This window comes from Herpailurus yagouaroundi, unplaced genomic scaffold (assembly GCF_014898765.1).
Source record: "Herpailurus yagouaroundi ecotype Mexico unplaced genomic scaffold, PumYag 160, whole genome shotgun sequence".
Lineage (NCBI taxonomy): Eukaryota > Metazoa > Chordata > Mammalia > Carnivora > Felidae > Herpailurus > Herpailurus yagouaroundi.
Window position 1 is genome coordinate 7,450,292 of NW_024412401.1, and position 21,235 is coordinate 7,471,526.

At 36.3% G+C, this 21,235-nt stretch overlaps 1 protein-coding gene across 7 annotated transcripts in view; it reads left to right on the forward strand.

The window, feature by feature from the left end:
• DENND4C (DENN domain containing 4C) overlaps positions 1-21,103 on the forward strand; it is a 125,954-nt gene extending 104,851 nt beyond the window's left edge. For 6 of the 7 annotated variants that reach the window (XM_040481351.1, XM_040481352.1, XM_040481354.1 and 3 more), the window contains 8 exons: positions 251-426; positions 4,427-4,609; positions 5,537-5,732; positions 7,989-8,234; positions 9,319-9,436; positions 15,544-15,694; positions 17,498-17,562; positions 17,780-21,103. In XM_040481351.1, coding sequence (XP_040337285.1) covers positions 251-426; positions 4,427-4,609; positions 5,537-5,732; positions 7,989-8,234; positions 9,319-9,436; positions 15,544-15,694; positions 17,498-17,562; positions 17,780-17,916 — 1,272 coding nt within the window. In that variant the 3' untranslated portion in view covers positions 17,917-21,103. Of the gene's footprint in view, positions 1-250; positions 427-4,426; positions 4,610-5,536; positions 5,733-7,988; positions 8,235-9,318; positions 9,437-15,543; positions 15,695-17,497; positions 17,563-17,779 lie in introns of those variants that run through there. The other variant, XR_005792470.1, reaches the window with a different exon arrangement.
• Positions 21,104-21,235: the final 132 nt, after the last annotated feature.

Here is a 21,235-nt window from a genome sequence, read left to right on the forward strand (position 1 = left end):
TATTTCAGAATGGTATTTAGCAGAATTCTTTGATGCCATTGTGGGCAGGAGAGTAAATCATTTTGTTGAATTTGCTTCCTGTCTTATGTAAGTAAGGCCATAAACTGGTAGCTTTATCTGTAAAGTGATTAAACTATTCAGTCCAAATTTGATCAGCAAAATAAATAAAATTCTGTGTCCCCAGAGGATGGCCTGTTAAGATGACTTTTTGCTGTGGAGGTTCTCAGTGTTCGCACTTTTCTGCTCTTAGGTTTTGATGTCAAGTTGTTCACAATGCAGAGCTTGTGGAGCGTTAGTTTATGATGAAGAAATTATGGCTGGATGGACGGCAGATGATTCAAATTTGAATACAACCTGTCCATTCTGTAAAAGCAACTTCTTGCCTCTTCTCAATATAGAATTTAAAGACTTGAGAGGCTCTGCAAGGTTAGTATTGTCAAAGCTCCCTTAAGAGGTGAGTGTCCTCCCAGAAGGCATGACTCCTGGGAGAAAAATGAAATAGTTATGGTACACTCCAGGTGTCCCTTTCCTTTCTCTCCTTCACTTTCAGTATTTGTGTGGAAAATACTAGCACTACAGGAGACTACTTTTCCATTTTATTTAACATATGATTACCAGTAGTAGTTAATTCTTAGAGCTGAACTGTATAGATAATTCAAAACTTTAATATTTATCATTATTTTAAACTTTCTGTCTCAGCTGTCTTACATCTTCTAGAAGAAAAAATGAAGGTGTAGGGGACGGGGTTTTTTTTTTTGACTCTTCTAACGTGTTGCCTCTTTATGGTAGTGCTCTGTGTGGCATAATGACCGAATTCTAGGCAATAGAAAGACTAGCTGATCTAGTAATTAAGTAATTGGGAGTTTGGTAACTGCTTACCTAAGTAATTATACTTAATATTCTATTTGTTTTATGGAACAGACGAACTTCGCTTTCTACCTTTAGCTGCTTTTAAAAAAATTCTCCCGGGGCGCCTGGGTGGCGCAGTCGGTTAAGCGTCCGACTTCAGCCAGGTCACGATCTCGCGGTCCGTGAGTTCGAGCCCCGCGTCAGGCTCTGGGCTGATGGCTCGGAGCCTGGAGCCTGTTTCCGATTCTGGGTCTCCCTCTGTCTCTGCCCCTCCCCCGTTCATGCTCTGTCTCTCTCTGTCCCAAAAATAAATAAAAAAAAAACGTTGAAAAAAAAAATTTTTTTTTAAAAATTCTCCAGTTGTACAGGTATTTCTTCTTAGCTTAATTTTTCCTTTTAGCTTCAGGTGTGGAGCTGAGTGGAATCATACTCTAATTCCTGATGCACTATCATCATTGGTTTGTGCAAGGGCCATCTTTTATTAGCTCTACCCCCCCCCCCCAGCCCCTGCCATTCCCATTCTCATTCCTTTATCCAACAGAGACATTGCCTCTACGGTGTGTGATGTCTCTTTGAATATATATCCTCATGAAATACATTGTTTTTCACAATTATGCATTTTTAACTTACATAATTAAAATACTGTTGAACGTATCTATTTTTATTATTAAGTTTAAAATCTGAGTTGCTATATGTACATCTAATTTATTCCTTTTTCTCCTGTAGGAAGTTAATATCTCATTTTAGTCATCTAATATCCTGTTGTTGTTTCAGTTGCTTCCAGTATTGTGTTACTATAAATATCACTGCAGTGATGCAGTGCACTGTAAAATATATCTCTCTCTAAACTTGTGAAGAATAGTAGTCTTAGGAGTGAAGTCATTAGGTCATTTTCATGCATGATTTGAATAAACAGTGGAAGATTGCTTACCACATGACAACACCCCCACTGTTAGTGCCCAAGAATTCTCATTTCTGTATATCCTTACCAGCATTTGGTATTATCATTTCTTCTGGTCTTTGTCTTCTGATGAGTATAAAGTGGTATCTTGTTTTTGTTGGAATTTTTCTGAATATTAGTGAGTTTATCTCTTCATATACTTGTGAATTATTCCAGCATTTTATTTTTTTTTTTTAAAGTTTATTTATTTATTTTGAGAGAGAGCAGGGGAGGGGCAGAGAGACGGGGGAGAGAGAGGATCCCAAGCAGGTTCCTGCTATCAGTACAGAGCCTGACATGGGGCTCAATCTCACATACAATGAGATCATGACTTGAGCTGAAATCAAGAATCGGATGCTTTACTGACTGAGCCGCCCAGACACTCCTCCAGCATTTTCTATGAATTACCTGTTTATACCTTGTCCATTTTTATATTAGCTTTCTTTTTCTTGTTGATGTCTGTCTTGAATATTCTTGATATTAATTCCTTAAAATAATGTGTTTTGATGTCATTATCCATTAATTTTCCACCTTATGATTTGTGCTTTTGGAGCCTTGTTTTTGTTTTTTTGTTTTTTAAATGTTTTATTTATTTTTGAGAGAGAGAGAGACAGAGACAGAGACAGAGACAGAGTACGAGCAGGGGAGGGGCAGAGAGAGAGAGGGAGACAGAATCCACAAAGCAGGCTCCAGGCTGTGAGCTGTCAGCACGGAGCCTGACATGGGGCTTGAACCCATGAACCACGAGATCATGACCTGAACCGAAGTCGGACGCTTAACCAACTGAACCACCCAGGCGCCCCATTTTGGAGCCTTGTTTTAAAAGTTGTTTGCCATCTGTAGGACATGAAGATTTTCTCTTAAAGTTTCTTTTGTTAGCTGTATATTTTACCTCTGATATTTAGGTCTTTAATCCATCTGGAGTCCACCTTTGTGTTTGTGTATGATGGTAGGGATACAACTTTCCTTTTCTCCATGTAATGAGCTGGTTTTCCATGCTTTCTTCATTGATAGGTAGCAGCACCTTTATCACATTTCAAGTTCCCATGCACACCTCACCCTGGTTCTGTGTTCCCTGTTCTTTTTTGTCAATACTGTTTGTGTCGTGTCTGATTGATAAGGGAAGCCCCCCATCATGGAGTTTTAATTATTTATTTTGCTTGGAGCAACTTTAGTTTCCCCTCCTCCCCAAAGAAGTCCCAACTGGAGTTTTCACTGGGATTGCAGCATTAGCTGTATAGATTTATTTGGGGAAAATGGACGTTTTTAGTGTTATTCTCTTATCTTTGAGCATGGTATGTATATATCTCCATTTTTTTAGATTATCCTTTGTGTCCTTTTAATAGGGTCTTAAATTATTCTCCCTAGTCTTATACTTTTTTGTTGTGTTAATTGTGCTTCTTAAGCTATTGTGTTAACTACCTTATTTTATATTTTCTAAGTGAGTGTAAAGGAGCATTATTGATTTCCACCCCCAAATATGTCTTTATGGAAAATTTCAAACTTGCTGTGAAGTTAAAAGACTTTTTTTTACAGTGACACCCAAATATCCATCTTTGTATTACTATTTTATTGTACTTTCTTTATCAACTGTCTATCCCTCCATCGATCCACCAATTTTTCTTATGTTTTTATTCATTTGAAAGAAGGTGTAGACATTATTAATACACTTCTCCCCCAAAGACTTGAGCATACATATTAACTAAAGTTCAATATTTGTTTACAGTTTTTTCTTTTGCAATAAAGTTGTATATAAGAAAATCTACAAATTTAAAACGTACCATTTGAAAATTGAATGTGGGGGAGCCTGGGTGGCTCAGTTGGTTGAGCATCCGACTTTGGCTTGGGTGATGATCTCGCAGTCCATGAGTTCAAGCCCCACATTGGGCTCGCTGCTGTCAGCACAGAGCCCGCTTTGGATTCTCTATCCGTGCACCCTCCTCCCACCTCTCTCTCTGTCCCCCTCCTGCACACACTCTTTCTCTCTCTCTCTGTCTCCCTCAAAAATAAATAAACATTTAAAAAAATTCAAAAGAAAATTGAATGTATATGTTTGTGCACACCAAACCTTTATCAAATACAGAATATTACTACAGCCTCAGGAAGTTCTCTTAATGTCCCTTGCAAGGCCCAACACTCACCCCATCCCCACCCAGAAAGAGATGGATAGAGATAAGACGAGAAGACGAAAACAAAATAATGAATAAAGGGGGAAAGAAATGACTAGAGACAAAATGGATATCTGTGGGGGGAGGATATTATAAACAATTGTAGGTTAATATGTGATAAAATGCCATTGCTGCTCTTTTTCTTCTTTAACTCAGAAAATTAATGAAATATTTTGTTTTCCATATTCCTTCATAGCTTTCTTTAATGGTTCTCAATTCTGAAAGGATGTTGCATTGAACTGTAATGACTTTGAGACCTTTTTCATTTAAAAAAGTTTACGACAAGAGAGGAAGAGAGAATGGGGGGGGGGGGCTGTGTGTGTGTGTGTGTGTGTGTGTTTGAAATAGATGATACTTCTATGGATTGTAAAATTCCTCAGTGACTCCTTTACCTTAAAGTGATTCTAAATATGAAATTTAGAGGATTCTAGGATTTTTAAAGACTTTTTCTGGATTGCTCCCTATTTAGCTTTTTCCTGAAACCAAGCACCTCTGGTGACAGTTTACAAAGTGGCAGCATTCCATTGGCAAGCGAACCTTCAGAGCACAAACCTGTGTCCGCTTCAGCAGAACCTGACTTGATCAACTTTATGGATTTCCCCAAACAAAACCAGACCATAACTGAAGAGACAACCTCTGCAATTGAATCAAGGTACTCTAGGGTACAGAGAGCTCTTCATTATAAATTGGGTACCCTTGTAAAAATTCCATCTTTAAAGACAGCCTTATGTAGGCGTAAGTTCTGGCATTTTATTTATGTAATTTATTTTTAAGTTTTTATTTATTCATTTAAGTAATCTCTACACCCAACTTGGGGCTCAAACTCATGACCCCAAGATCAAGAGCTGCACACTATACTGACTGAGCCAGCTAGGAGCCTCTAAGTTCTGGCATTTAAAAAATTTAACATTAACTTTTTACTACAATACATTGTTTAAGTATCTAATAAACAAATGTGATGATCAATCGTTTTTGAAACTATGTTTAATGTTTTACAGTGTCCTTTTACAGAATGAACTTCTCTGTAGTAAAAAGTATTCAGTACCAGTTTCCAGAGAGATATTTTCTTTACTGTGAAATACACCGCTTCCTCTTAAATACTGATTGAATCGGACGTTTATTCAGAGCCTGTTGTATGCTGAGCATTATGCTAAGCACTAAAAATAAAAAAGTAAGATCTAGTTTCTGCCCTTAGGTGGATCTTGGCCTGGTAGAGGTTAAATACTCATCTGTAATATCTAGTTGGACGCAGGATAATTCTAGGTGATTTTGTTTAATAAAGAGGAAATAATGTTTGAATAAAGCAACTGTGAATGGGCACTTAATCTTTTAAAAAGAATATCTATTGTCTACCCTTTGTCCTCTTCTTCCCATCTGTCACCAGAATTATCCATCCCATCCTGTTCTCCTGACCACTTTTACAGAAATGCCTGAAGAAAATTTAATCTTATAAGGTGGTACTGATTCTTCTCCAATATATTCAGTTAGACTCAGAGTTCACTGTAGAAAATACTCTAGGTATACAAATTGAGATTGTATTACAGCACAAATACAGCATTTCTTCCTCATGTTTTTTAAGTGATGAAATAAAGAAAGCCGGTGGAGAAGTCCAAACCATGAAAATTTCATCTGTGCCTAATAGTTTATCAAAGCGAAATGTATCTTTGACGCGAAGTCACAGTGTTGGGGGTCCCTTGCAAAATATTGACTTTTCCCAGCGACCGTTTCATGGCATTTCAACAGTCAGTCTTCCCAACAGTCTGCAGGAAGTTGTGGTAGGTAACAACATCATAATTATCTGTGTGTTCATGAAAGTATTTATTAGAATAGCACATAATCCATCTTTAGTGGCTTTTCTTTAACCATAAGTGATAAGATAAAGAGACTAAGAACTTTTTATTTTTTGATTGATTGATTTTTATTTATTTAAATTTTTATTTATTTTGAGAGAGAATGAGAGAATGGGGGGGGGGGGCGGGTACGGGTGGAGAGAGAGAGAAAGAAAGAATCCCAAGCAGGCTCCGCGCAGAGCTGCATGCCAGGCTCAATCTCATGAACTGTGAGACCATGACCTGAGCCAAAACCAAGAGTCAGATGCTCAACTGACTGAACCACCCAGGTGCCCCAAGACTAACAGCTTTTTAAGATTTCAAGTACATTCAAAAATAAAAGGAGTATACGGAGTCCCTTTGACCCATCATCTGGCTTCAGTAATTTTCAACTTATGGCCATTCTTCTTTTATGTATATCCTTATTCACTTCTTTCCTAGATTATTCTGAAATAAATTTCAAATATCATATATTCCATTTGTAAATATTTCAGTATGTAGTTCCTAAGAGATAAGGACTCTGAAAAATACATGCCACTATACAACCAAAAAAAATCAAATTATTCAGTCTCTGTTCAAATTTCTATTTTAAAAATGTGAAGTATGTGTGTCTTCTGTAGTTTGAAGAATGAGGATCAAATAACATCTATGCATTACCAATTGGTTGATCTGTTTTTTAGTCATTTTACATCTGTAGACCCTCTTTTTTAGCCTTGCAACTGTATTTGTTGATTATGACGCTATAAATTGGTAAATTATATCTAGAAGCTTGATCACATTCAGGTTTTTGTTTGGTTGTTTATTTTTGTAAGACAATTGCAGTGGTAGAATGTCCCTCAATAGAAGACATGAACTTTCTTTGTGATGCTAGTAGCGATTAATGCCTCATTGCCTACATCAGATTATTCATTTCCAGCTTTCAAGGCTGGTAGTCTAATTGTCTTTATATATGTTGGATACATCTGTAAAGAGAAACATCCTCCATGTTTTCTGTTTGCTTTTCCAAAAATGCAGTTTATTTTGGAAAGGTGGGACAAATATTTTTCCTTTTACTTACCAGTTTTCAAAATAACAGGTTGGATTCCTAGCATCCTCTAAGGTGATGAATTAATTTGGAGGAATAGAGTATCATTATGAGCTCACTAATTTAAATAGGTTTACATCCATTGCTGTTGTTATCCTTATTAATATATCATCCATCTTTGATCAGCTAGAAGCCTCTACAGGTTGGTGTTTTAGTTCTTTTGACACATCTCTAGCAGCCTTTTTCTAATTTTTTTACAAAGCTTCTTTGCTTTCTTATATGACAAGATGTTTCACGCTCATGTTAATATTTCTTTCTCTAGACCTAGAATCAGCCATTTCTCTAAGAAGCTCTGGTTCATTTTTGAGGAAATGGTATTTGGAGACCACAGCCTGGGCACTAGGGGTACCCATTAATGAGTTGGTCATAAGCATTTTATTCTGATTATAATTTGCACAACTTAGAAAGTCTGAATTGGCATCGTTTTCCTTTGTTTGTAAGACTGCTCTTTAGCTGTTGCAATCAAATGTGAAAGCACATTAGATATAATTCTAAAAGGAGTCCTCAAATAATATTAACACAAAAATTGCCCCATCTATTTAGATTGTAGGAAGAAGATAGAGTCAACTTTTTTTTTTTGGAATAATCATAAATATCTGAAATGTAGTATTTCTTTCTGTTTTGTTTTTGAGAGAGAGCATGTGTGTGCAAGAACACACACTAGCAGGAGAGCAGCAGAGGGAAAGAGAGAATCCCAAGCAGGCTCCATGCTCAACACAGAGCCTGATGCAGAGCTCAGTCTCACAACCATGAAAACCATGACCTGAACTTAAATCAAGAATCGGATGCTTAACCGACTGAGCCACCCAGGCATCCCTGAAATGTAGTATTTTTTTTGTAAAAGTTGAAAAGAAAAAAAAAATCAATCTGATAGAGAAACTCTGTATGTTTAGGGTCTGTCTCTGGATTATTTTCTTTTGTAATCATTTAACATAAGGGCATTTATGATTAAGTACTTTCTTTTCTTTTTTTAGGTTTTCATTAGCGTATACTGCATGTAGCAATGGTTCTGAAGTAACTGATTTTGAAAGGATAGAGCATAATCTCCTTGAGAAGTACTCTTAAACATACACAGAATAGATAATATTCACTTCTTTCTGTATTTTTATTTTTTAAAGGATCCTTTAGGAAAAAGACCCAATCCTCCCCCTGTTTCTGTGCCCTACTTGAGTCCTCTAGTGCTTCGTAAAGAACTTGAATCTTTGCTAGAAAATGAAGGTGATCAAGTGATTCACACATCCTCTTTCATCAATAAACATCCAATCATTTTCTGGAACCTCGTTTGGTATTTCAGACGTTTGGACCTTCCTAGTAACTTGCCAGGACTTATCCTCACATCTGAACATTGTAATGGAGGTGTACAGGTAGGGTACCAACTTCTATACTTGTACTACGTTGGTGTTGGTGAGAATGAGGCTTAACTTCAGAGTAACAAGTGTACAACAACAGTGCCTTAACGAGATGTACGTTATTTCTCTCTCACGTCAAAGTTTGGGAAGGTGGTCCTGGGATGATGTAGTCTTAGGGACCTGAGATCCTTCTGTCTTTTTGGTCAGCTGTGTATAACCTTCATTTCCAAGTTCTATACCTGGTCCAGGATGGCCTATTTCTAGCCATCATGTCCCTATTCCAGCCAGCAGTAAGGATAAAAATGAATGGAGAAGAATGTGTCTTCTTTCTGTAGGGATGGTTCCTGGAGTTGTACATAACATTTCTCTATGTATCTGTTTGGCCTAAACTTAGTTATATGGTCATACCTAGTTTGCAAGGGTGGCTAGAAAAGGTAGCTTTTATTCTGAACTATCATATCACCAATTGACCTTCTCAAAACAACTTTATTTTAAAGGACTCCTCTTATGCATGTTTTTCAGATGATATAATTAAAAGTTGGAGAAGTTAAGTAATTTCCACGGGGTCACACACCTGCTACGTGACGGGGAGCCAAGACCACAGTCTGGCTGTCTGACTTTAAAGCCCTTACTGTACTTGGGCTGGGGTGCCCGATTCCATTGGAGATAGTGGGCTTTTAGAGTTCCTTCATTTATAATATTGATTAGAGACACCCCAACACACACCAGGGGCACAAGAAAATATTTTCTTAAAGTATTACACTCTATTTTGACTCATTTATTTTAAGAAACAGCACAAGATAGTAGAAACTATTGTACTTTCTCTACCTTAAAATTTGTTCTAATGGTAACTAATCTTTCATGTGGCCACTGTGCCAGTTACCAAGTTGTCTTTGCAATCTGTGGAAGTAGGAATGAAAAATATGCACCTCAGAAAGTAGGAATATGTATCAATACAAATAAAAATCAAAATTTTTTGCTTAGAATTTTAGGTCCACAGTTTCAAAAGAACGCTTTTATTTTATATAACCAAGCTTTGCTAGATCCACTGGTAATTATTATGCTTAGAGTACTAATACTTTCTATTGATCTCTTTTAGCTTCCTCTGTCATCTCTGTCCCAGGATAGCAAACTTGTGTATATTCAGCTATTATGGGATAATATCAACCTTCATCAGGAACCAGGAGAACCTTTGTATGTCTCATGGAGGAATTTTAGTAAGTAAATTAGAATTAAAGACATAAAAGACTCAAACTGGAAATAACCCATATATCTTTTCATAGGTGAATAAATAAACAAATTGTGGTACAATCCATACAGTAAAATACTATTTAACAATAATGAAGAATAATGGGTGCCTGGGTGGATCAGTCGTTTAAGCGTCTGACTTCAGCTCAGGTCATGATCTTGCAGTCCATGAGTTTGAGTCCCACGTTAGGCTCTGTACTGACAGCTCAAAGCCTGGAGCCTGCTTCAGATTCTGTGTCTCCCTCTCTCCCATTCATGCGGTGTCCCTGTCAAAAATAAAAATAAACATTAAAAAATTTTAAAAACAATAAAGAAGAATAGACTAGTGAGGTAAAAAATTGAGATGAGAGAAACAAATTATTCTGCTTTACTTTAAAATTTTTCATATGTTTTTATTATTTCTTTCAAAAATCTTGCCACTTTAGATCAAATTGATTTGCTCTTGTACTGACCCATTTAACTGCATCAGGGAGTTGAAGAGTGTTTTGTGATTTTTCTGTCAAATGCCAATTGGTTAGGTATTTGGAGAGTAAATTCTTTTTTTTTTAATTGAGAGAGTGAATGAGCAAGTGCATGTGTGAGTAGGGGAGGGGCAAAGAGAGAGGGAGAGAGAGAATCCCAAGCAGGTTCTGCACTGTGAGTGCGGAGCCTGACACCAGGCTCAAACTCACAAACTGTGAGATCATAACCTGAGCTGAAATCAAGAGTTGAATCCTTAACCTACTGAGCCACCAAGGTGCCCTGGAGAGTAAATTCTATATAGTTTAAGAGTAATTTGGATGTGTTGGTATAAGATCATAATTTTAATTACATGGATACTAATCTCAAAGATTCTGGTTTCATTTTCAGTCTTTTGTATTTAGAACATATTTTTACAGAGCATTTAAAAAGTTGTATCATTCACTGTTCCATAGTCCTTTAAGTCAATAAGACGACACAACCCAGGAGATGAACAAATGACATCAGTAGGCAGTTCATGGAAGAAACGTTGCATAGTTTATGTTAGTTTGCCAGGGCTACTATAACAATACCACAGACTGGGTGGCTTCAGCAACAGAAATTCATTCCTCACAGTCTGGAACTGGTGTGAGCAAGGTTGGTTTCTCCCAGGGCCTCCCTCCTTGGCTTGCAGTTGGCCTTTTCTCTGTGTACATGTGCATCCCCCTGGTGTCTTTTTCCCTTCTTATGAGGACACCAGTTATGTTGGATTAGGTTCCCACTCTATGACCTCATTTAACCTTAATTACCTCTTTAAAGACCCTATCTTCAAATATAGCCACATTGGGGGTTAGAGCTTCAAACATATGAATTTTGAGGAGATATAATTCAGTTCCTAACACAAATATGAAAAAATGCTCAATCTCTTTACTTAATGAAATATCAAGTTCTTTTGTTAAAAAAGGAAAAATACAAACTTAGTTACATCAGGATAGCAAAAGATCTTAATAATTAAAATCCAGTCTTTTTGAGGATATGAAGGAAAAGAACACTTTGATACACTGTTAGAAGTGCAAATGATATACTTCTGGAGAACAGTGTGGACTATATTATCCATATTTAATATGTGGATATCCTTAAACTCAGCAATCACAGTAAGACAGCTCTGTTCTATAGAAAGCATATGCAAAGCTTTCTGTACAGTGATGCTTACTGTATGATTATTTGTTTTAAAAACTTCACATAAATACCTAACAGGAGAATTGAGATAAATCCATACTATGAAATGTTGGCAGCCAAGAAAAAGTATAAGGGTCATTTGCATACAGGTGTCTGAAAGGATGGATGCCCATCATATATTGAGTGAAAAAGGGCAGGTTTCAGAACAGTGTATGATCTTCTTTCTTTTTTTTCTTTGGAAAAATCAACCCCAAAATAAATATCTGTGTTTTGAATATATGCAAATAAAAAGGTCTAAAACTACTACTAACAGTGGCTCCTTGGAAGAGAAAGGGAACAGTTCACTTTTAATTTTTATTAGATTGTCCTTTTCAAAAACTCTATTAATATTTTGCTATTTGGATTGTTTCCCTTGAAAATGCTAGTCATAAAATTATAGTTAAGTACATTATAAGCTGTTTTTGTCGTTTTTGTTGTTGTGGTTTCAGTTCAGATATTTTTATGTTTTTTTTAAATAGCCAAGTAGCTTTGAAATTTCATGTTAGAAAATGATAGTGTTGCTATTTCTTTAGTTATTTCCCACCTCTCTTGAAATGCACAAGTGTTTCAAAATATTCTATAATTTATGATGAAAATAAAATTTAGCATTTTCAAGAATGGCCTTATTTCTCAAGAATGCCTTGATTGGCTGCTTTAAATGAAGAATTGGCATGTAAATGACATTAAAAGAGAACAATTAAGTGGGTGATGGCTTTTAGAATGGTATGACTTCTCAATGACTTCTGGAAGAGGATTTTCAGAGACCCGCTTCCTAGCAAAACAACCATAATTGGTGAAAGTTATTAAAGAAAAAGGAGGGAAGATGGCAGAGTAGACGGATCTTGAGTTTACTTTGTCCCACAGACAAATTGAAGCAACAGCTACATCTGTTGAACTAACTGAAAATGACCTGGAGACTGGTGAAACAGATCTTCCAAAGCTAATTGTAGAGAGAAGTCCATATCAAAAAGGGGCAGCAGGGCAGTTGGGAACCATACTTCCAGTACAACTAACTACAAGTGGGAGGAGCATCATAAGCATGGGGGAGGAAGGAGGGGATCGGACCCCATACTAGGTACCTGCACTGAGAAGCAAAGTCCCCATAACTTCTGGCTTTGAAAATCAGCAGCACTTAACTCCAGGAGAGCCAGAGGATGATAGGAAGCTGAGTCCCTACCTTTAAAGAGCCAGCATGCTAAGTAACTTGCTGGGGACACAGCAAAGCAGCAGCAGTTTGAAAAGTGCCTGGGGTATATGTGAAGGAGATTTGTTGACTAATTTTAGGACATGTACCAAAGGGGCAGAGATCTGCAGACTTCTCTGGGAACAAAAGTGCTGGCAGGCACTGTTTTTCTTCTCCTCCCCTAGCCTAGATAGCTGGACACTTGGGGGAGCCAATATTAACACTCTCCGTGTACCCCATGGTAGTCACAAATCAAACACCTATATTATAAAAAAAAAAAAAAAAGAGAAAGGAATCTAAGCATAAAAACTAAAGAAAACCCTCAAACCACAAGGAAGAGAGCCAGAAAAGAAGAAAGGAATAGAGAACTATGAAAACAACCAGAAAACAATTAAAATGGCAGTAAGTACATACCTGTCAATAATGACTTTAAATGTAAATGGACTAAACGCCCTAATCAAAAGGAGAGGATGACAGAATGGATTAAAAAAAAAAAAAAAAAAAAAGAGAGACCCATCTCTTTGCTGCCTACAAGAGACTCATTTTAGACCTAAAGATAAACAGAGAATGAAAGTGAAGGGCTGGAAAAAGATATGTGTGCAAATGGAAACAAAACAAACAAAAGCAAATAGGGTAGCAATACTTATGTTAGACAAAAAAATAATACTCTGGTTTCTCTTCAGATTGTATAAATCTTTCGCTTTTTACTTCTATCAGACAGAAAATAGACATTAAAACAAAAGAGTGTGGAAAGAGACAAAGGCATTATATAATGATAAAGGGATCAACCCAACAATAGGCTAAAACAGACCTAAAGAATAGTCTAAGACCTAAAGAATAGTCTTTCCAACAAAGGGTGCTGGGACCACTGGAGCAACATGCAAAACAAAAAAAAAAAAAGGCAAAGATGGATCACTTCCTCAAATTATACATAAAAATGAACTCAAAATGGATTATAGATCTAAATGTAAGAGCTAAAACTGTAGAAGTCTTAGAATAGGAGTAAATATTCATGACCTTGTAGACACAGACCTTTTTAGATATACCACCACCAAAAGCACAAGTGAGAAAAGGAAAAGTAGATTAAGTAGACAATTAAAATCAAAAACTTCTGTGCTGAAAAATAAACCATCAAAAATGTCAACCCATGGACTAGGGGAAAGATATGTACAAATAATACATCTTAAAAAGGATTTAAAGTCAAAACATACAAAGAACTCTTACAACTCAACAATAAAAAACCAACCCACTTTAAAACTGGGCAAAGGATCTGTCTTAGTCCATTCGGCTACTGTAACAAAATACCAAAGACTGGGTGGCTTATAAATAATAGAAATGTATTTCTCACAGTTCTGTGGGTCCAAGATCAGGGTGCCAACACAGTTCAGGGCCCTCTTCCAGGTTGCAGATTTCTCATTAGATCCTTTCATATGAGGGAACTCTGGTACCACCCTCCCCCCCCCCCACCACTAAATTTTATAGGCACTAATCCAGTCATGAGGACTCTGCCTTCATGACCTAATTGCCTCCCAAAGGCCTCACCTCCTAATGCCATTACATTTGATATGAGGTCTTTCAACATAAGAATTTTGGGGAGACACATTCAGACCATAGTAGGATCTGAATAGACAGTTCTTCAGAGATGTTATACAAATGGCCAAAAGCAAATGAAAAGATGTTCGATATCATTAGACCTCAAGGACATGCAAACCAAAACCACAAAGAGAGACACTTCCCACTCAGTAGGTAGGCCATAATCTAAAGGATCAGACACTAACAAGTGTTGGTGTTGGTGAGGATATAGAGAAATTGGAACCCTCATAACACTGCTGAGTGGAATAAAGAATAGTGGAGCTACTTTGGAAAACAGTTTCGCAGGTCCTCAAAATAGTAGAGTAGTCATAAGACACAGCAGTTGCACTCTTGAGTATATACCAAGAAATGAAAGCATACCTATGTATAAAAATTTGTGCACTGTGCTTAGCATTTTCTTAATAGCCAAATAATGGAAACCACCTAAATGTACATCCACTGATAAATGGATAAAATATGGCATATCCATACAGTGGAATATTATTTAAAAATAAAAGTATTATTTTTAGGGCTGAGGGGTTTGGGAGATAGAGGAGGGACTGCTAATAGACAGGAGATTTCTTTGGGGATGATAATATGATTGTACAGCTTAATGTACTGAGAACCACTGAATTGTACACTTTAAATGGGTGTATTGAATGGTTTGGGAATTATATCTCGAAGTGTTAATTAAACTAAATGAGAAACAGTGAAGTTGCAGATTATATTTGGGTTAGGTTCTAAAATCACAGCATAGCATAAAAATCAAATATATACAAAGGTCATCATGTGGCAGGTAGAAGAGCTAGAATCAAAGCCCGTAAGAGCCAGTATTTCCCCTTGTAATAGAGAGCTTTGCTGTTTCTTTGTTTGAACACAAATGAAGTACTACTAGTTAACCTTTACTAAGGGGCTGTGTTGTATGAAAAATACAACAGCTGGTTTTATGATGGATTCTCAATGAGACTGACTAGGGAGCTACTGGATACATATTCCCATCTCAACTCACATGGGTATAAATAAAATTGTACGGCTGCTGGAATTACCTGCAGTATTAGTTTTCCTTTTATTCTGGGCCAGGCACACTTCATTGATTTTGTATACTTTGAATGTCAGCATGATTCAATTCCAGTACAATACTGAAGCACTTTTATAATCTATGAAATCTGTATAAATGTTTGTTCTTAATAATTCTAGAATTGCCTTTGTATCAATTAGGATTATACTCGGCTATATTTAATGGCAAATAACAGAAGTTTAAACAGGTAAAGATTATTCTCTCCCATAGAGAAGTTATGAAGTGGACACTCCAGGACTGATAGGCAACTCCTCTGTCATCAGGGACCCAGGCTCCTTGTGTTGTGTCTTACTTGTGTCTTGTGTTTCCATCAGTTAAGGTTGCTCTATGGTTATAAGATTGCTGCTGGAGTACAAACTATCACATCCCAGCCTGAAGCAGGAACCCCTGTGTTCAGAGAAAAGTCAAAGGGACAAGCCTTTCCTATCTGAAGAAAGCAGGAAAAACATTTTGTAGCTGGTCACATTGACACAGAAGTTTACTCTTAAGGGGGAGGCGGTGTTGAATAGAAAACTAGAAAATGCTACAGTTCTGGAAAAAAGTCTTTTAAAAGTAATTATTCTTACTTCCTGTGTTCTTCTTATTAGATTCTGAAAAAAAATTGTCTCTTCTGTCAGAGGAACAAGAAGCAACAAGCACTTTAGTAGAAACCATCAGGCAGAGTATTCAACATAATGATGTTCTGAAACCCATCAACCTACTTTCACAGCTAATAAAGCCAGACATGAAAAGACAAAGGTAATAATCATTTTTGCTTCTTGCCACTCAATTTCATGTTTAAGTATTATTTAAAAAATATCTCTAATTGTAAAAGAAGCACACCTGTTTTGAAAAGTGCTACCCAGAGTTTCCTTTCATACCTGAGCAAACCTAACAAAAGTTCTGGTATAGAGGAATAGATTAAATTTTAGGAGGTGATTCATGAATGTCTAAACTGTACTGCGTCTTTGGGAACCACTGCTGTTATTCACTGGAAAGCTTCGATGAATTTGTTAACAGTGATGTTATTATACATGTGTACTGCTTGTTCAGGCCCTGTCAACCTGCACATCTTATATTTTATTCTCTTGTGGGATAGTTAAAAAAAAAACAAAAAACAACCTATTTAGGAATAGAAACAATTTAGGAACGTGATGGAAACAGTGAATTACAAAGGATAAGGAGCTTTCCTGCTTCTGCTAACATGCTTAGATCAGTACTCCAGCCTCTACGTGAGTAAATTTTTCAGTGGAAACTTCAGAAAAGTGGCATCATAAATTCTACCAATCATTAACAGTTTCCAGGTACTCTACAAGTTTCTTTGGTTGTGGCATCTTTGAAGATAACTTCAGAAGTGATAGAGCATGAATTGATTATGAAAATGATGGGTCCTTTTGTAATCTCAACAGTTGAGATAGAGATGACCTTCACAGACTAAAGAGCAGCTAGTTTCAAGCATCTGTAGTTTAAGGGCAGGGAAGGAAAATTAGAAATGACAGGTTATGGCTTCTGAACCTTTTAAAGCTATATGATGAAGCTTTATCAGAGTCAACATTACTCTGCAATTTTTTTCTGTTAAAATATTCAGGAATCACTTCATTTAAGCTTTCCTTCATTTTTAAGGTTTGGCTTTTGACAGTATTATGTTCACAAACCAAATAAATATGGTTCATCCTTTATTGGTAGATTAAATAGTAAAGAGACCACACCACCTTTCACAGTGTGTCCAAGGGTTTTGGACCCCGAACTTACTTAAAAATTAACATTACTTTGTCAAGTGGCAAAAGATGAGAGAAGACCCTGCTTTTGCAAATTTTAATTGTAGAGTTAAATTGACCCCTTGAATGACCCTCCCCCATGGAATTGATAATCTGTGTATAATTTTGGACTACCCCAAAACTTAATAGCCTACTCTTAACCAGACGCCTTACCTATAGCATAAACAGTTAACACATTTTGTATGTTGTATTATATACTGTGTTTCTACAATAAAGTTACTAAAGAAAATGTTACTAAAAAATTATAAGGAAAATACCTTTATAGGACTCTGCTGTATTGAAAAGCAAAACAAAAACAGTGTGGGGGTGCCTGAGTGGCTCAGTCTGTTAAGTATCTGACTTAGCTCAGGTTGTGATCTCACAGTTCACAAGTTTGAGCCCCATATCCAGCTCTGTGCTGACAGCTCAGAGCCTGGAGCCTGCTTTGTTTGGATTCTGTCTCCCCATCTCTCTCCCTCAAAAATAAACATTAAAAAAAAAAAAGTGTAGGTGGACCCATGGAACTCAAACCCATATTGTTCAAGGGTGAAACTGTGTATTGTTAAAATGTTAATAATGAAGGTAAGCCATTTAAAAGTTTTTGGTGTGAAGCCTTATGCCCGTAAGTTTTTAATTTGAAATAGAAATTCAGTGTTGCAAAAGGTGACATAACTGTGGAGTGATATCAAAACCAGTGGATACATTGCTGTTAACTATAGAGCTTAATCATTGCTCACCATTTTAAAAAACCACCATGTGTTTTTATGTTCTTTGCCCATTAACTTTAAAAATACTTGTTTTATAGGAGTTTATACCGAGAAATCCTCTTCTTATCATTAGTGTCTCTTGGAAGAGAGAATATTGATATTGGTAAGTTGGTTAATGATTACTAAAGCAGGTTTTTTCATTTTCTGAAGTAATTTACACAATTGCAATTGGTATGGGTAAATACTCCTGTTAGTTTTGAAAAGATTTCTACTTTTAAATATGCAGTTTATATATATACTTGACTTTACTTGACTACCATTTTTCTATTTATGGCTTTTGTTTCACAAATTACAACTCCATTTTTGAAAATGTCTTTCAGAGGCTTTCGACAATGAATATGGACTTGCATACAATAATTTGTCTTCAGAGATTCTTGAGAAGTTACAGAAAATTGATGCTCCACCAAGTATCAGTGTGGAATGGTGCAGGAAGTGTTTTGGAGCGCCTCTCATTTAAGTAAGAGGTTCACTAGATTTTTTGATGCACAAAGCTTGAGGGTAAATAGATTCAGTTGGCAAACATGTAAGGTTTGTTCCAAATGCTAACGATTGATGAAAGTGAAATGAAGTTAACTCTTGGGACAGTATATAATGAAATGTAGCTTATACTGAATCCTCTTGCAACATAAAAATGCCATTAAAATGTCCCAGGGTTCATGTCTGAAGGTTTGCAACTTCTAAATGGTTTTATCTGCCTCTGCTTGAAAACTGTTTTTTGGATTTCTCAGTGTATGTAGGTTGATGAGAAATATTAATTCTTGGCATTTTGTTTATATTTGAAGCTATTGGGTTTGGGGAGTAGTAGTTTAATGTAAACTTGCCTAACCCCCAAACAAATGAAATCTCAATTATAAGAGCAACTATTTGTGTATGTGTGTATATGTGTGGCTGTGTAGGTATTTGTATGTACAGCCATATTATATTTATTAAAATTCTTAGACTGCATGTTGCAATACAGTTCTCTGAAAGGGGTCTGCAGCTATTAAATGACTACTACTAAACTCCTCTGTAGTCATTAATCAAAATTACCTTAAAGTCTGATGACAACCGCCTTGCCTCTATTTCTTCATCCATATTATGTATTTTCTTCCTTAATGGATTATCTTGAATATCCACATTACTTTTCATCCTCTTCCCAATACCATTAATTTGCAACAGCTTTAAGATTGGAATAAATGAGCCAATCATGTAGTTTAAATGAAATTAAATCAGCCTCATAATTTACAAAATTGGAATAGGTTTAAAATGCTCCTCTTTATTCTTTGGACCTGAAATTGTTCAGGTACATGAATTGTTGCTATTGGTCACTTTTAAAAACCTGTGGGATAAACTTGCACTGCACACAGAAATTTTATTCTTGTATAATAGATTTCTATGCTTATTATTTGTGCATTTGTAAATACTGTTTTTTAGGATCGATCAATAAGTCTTAAAACATTAAAGCTTATTAGGCTTGTTGCCAGTAGGTTCAAGAAAATCATGACCTCACATGCCTGACATTTATCATGCCTTTCATTAAAAATGTTTGCCTTAACTCTGCATGGTTTAAAAAGCCAATGGTTGATACGTGTGCTTTTATAGTAATTATGCGGATGACTAGACCAACTGATTAAAAAATTATTTCCATTACAAATCTCCCACCTGGTGTAATCTTTAAGAACTTGTTACTGTACCAGTCTTCCAACATTTCAGGGTTAATCTGACCTATGCAGATTTCATTTCAATTTATTGTGAAAGTGCTAAGTGGAAGAACTTGTCAGAAATTATGCAGAACTCTCATTACCTTAAAGCGGATTGTTTGCACTGTCTCAGAGTATATATTTTTGCAATTTAACACTGCCCCATCAAGTTTGGAATTACCTTGCAAATAAAAACCCCAGGTTGAATAAAATGAAAAATTCTTAAGCTTGCTGTGCTGTTCTGTCACATCTTCAAAGCTCCTGAAATGTGGACAATTCTACCCCTTTTGACTTTTAGAATTCCAGTACTGTTTAAGCCTTAACTTGAACTAAATTACCCCAAAAGCACTTCCTACTAAGAAGTGTAATGAACATCTCCTTACACATTTAAGATTTGGCCATATTTGTACCAAAGTATGCATTTTCTAGTAACTTTCTGTAACATTCTAAATGACTCATCCATTTTATATTGGAAACCTTAGCCTGCTGCTGTCAAGAAATAGGGATCAATTTACTAAAAGCACATAAAGGCCTTTTCTAGCACCTACCATAGAAAGTGGACCACTACAAACTGCAAAGGAAAACCAAAAAGCCAGATATACAATTATTATCCATAGATTTAGAGATGTTTACAATGAGTTGTAGCAATGTGTAAAACTTAAAAGCCGGAGAACTTCTGCAAATAATCTTTCAAATTAGTGCAGATTGTTGTTTAACATTACCTAAATGCTAAACCTTTAACATATGGAGTGGACAGTCTGATACAACTTTAGCTGCATTTTGTAGGTTAATTATAGCAACCCGCTTTGTTAGGGTTAACTGTGTTCAGTAAGCAGAATATAAGCATAAAAAAGTCTCTTAATATTTGGATATTCAATTGTTGCTCTTTTCATTTTTTGGTGCAAACTAGAAATGCAGGATACACCATTCTTAATGTTGAAATATTCTCCAACATCCTCTTTTAAAAAGTTCTCAATCTTATATCTGCTGGGATTAATGAGCTAGAATAGTCTAACCCAAGTATTATCTGTCCACTTTAGTGACTGTACTCCTTAATATGAGAAAGCAGGGTGATGGTTCTCATGTTTCATACATTGGAATCAACCAAGTACTGGTTAATACAAACTCTGGGCTGTATACCAGACTTGACTTCTGGCCTTTATGTGACCCCCCCCCCCCCATGACTGCAGTGTTACTCCTTTTTGGTTTGGGTCATTTTAAAATGCTTCATTTTCCTTTTCTGCCTTTTTAGTTTGACTTCAATTTACAAAATATCAATTGCCAATCAAGACTTCCCCTTTTATGTAACATTTCAGTACCCTGTATGAAGAGCAATGGGGATCTCACTTTTGCCTAAGAATCTTCTATGTGGTCCAGTCTAGGGGATGGCATTACTGGTATTAGCCTGAATCTTGCAAGTAATGTAGAATCTCAGGCCCCAAACTTCTGAATCACTGCACATTTTGTGAAGCACTGCTCCTCTCTGTTAAAAGCAGTTTGAAAATTTTACTCACCTGTGGTTAAAAAAGTATAATCCAGCAAATAAGGAACTCCTGTTCTTTACCCTTAAAGCCTAACGTGCCTTTTAATGATCCTTCTAGTCTGTAAAAGGTTGGTTCTCACTGCAATTACTACAGAAACTAGACAGGCTACAATTAGAAAACGCATGCTTTCTCTTTGTGCATCTTTCATTGATGCAAAGAGTGTTTCTTAAAGGCACACTGAAACCATAAAAAGGATGAACATAACAATTCACTAGAGGTGAAAAGCTTTTTGTTAATACAACTTGCACTGGTTTTAAAAGCTTTGTGAACTGTTTTAAAATGGTATCCGTTAACTATGCTTTTAACAAGGTTTTTTTTTACTTACGTATGACAAATGTCCATCTTCATAAGGGCACTTTTCATGTATTATGTATAGACCTTTAAAACTGTATTCTTCAAAATAAAGTATACAAAAGATTAATAGTCTGTCCTTTACTTCCAAGTTCCATGACTCACTGAAAAAGCAGTGGACATTCTGCTCAGAATCCTTTCCTGAGCTATCCACCCAATCCCCCCAGAACCCTGTCCTGGCCATCTCTACCGCTGTCCCAGT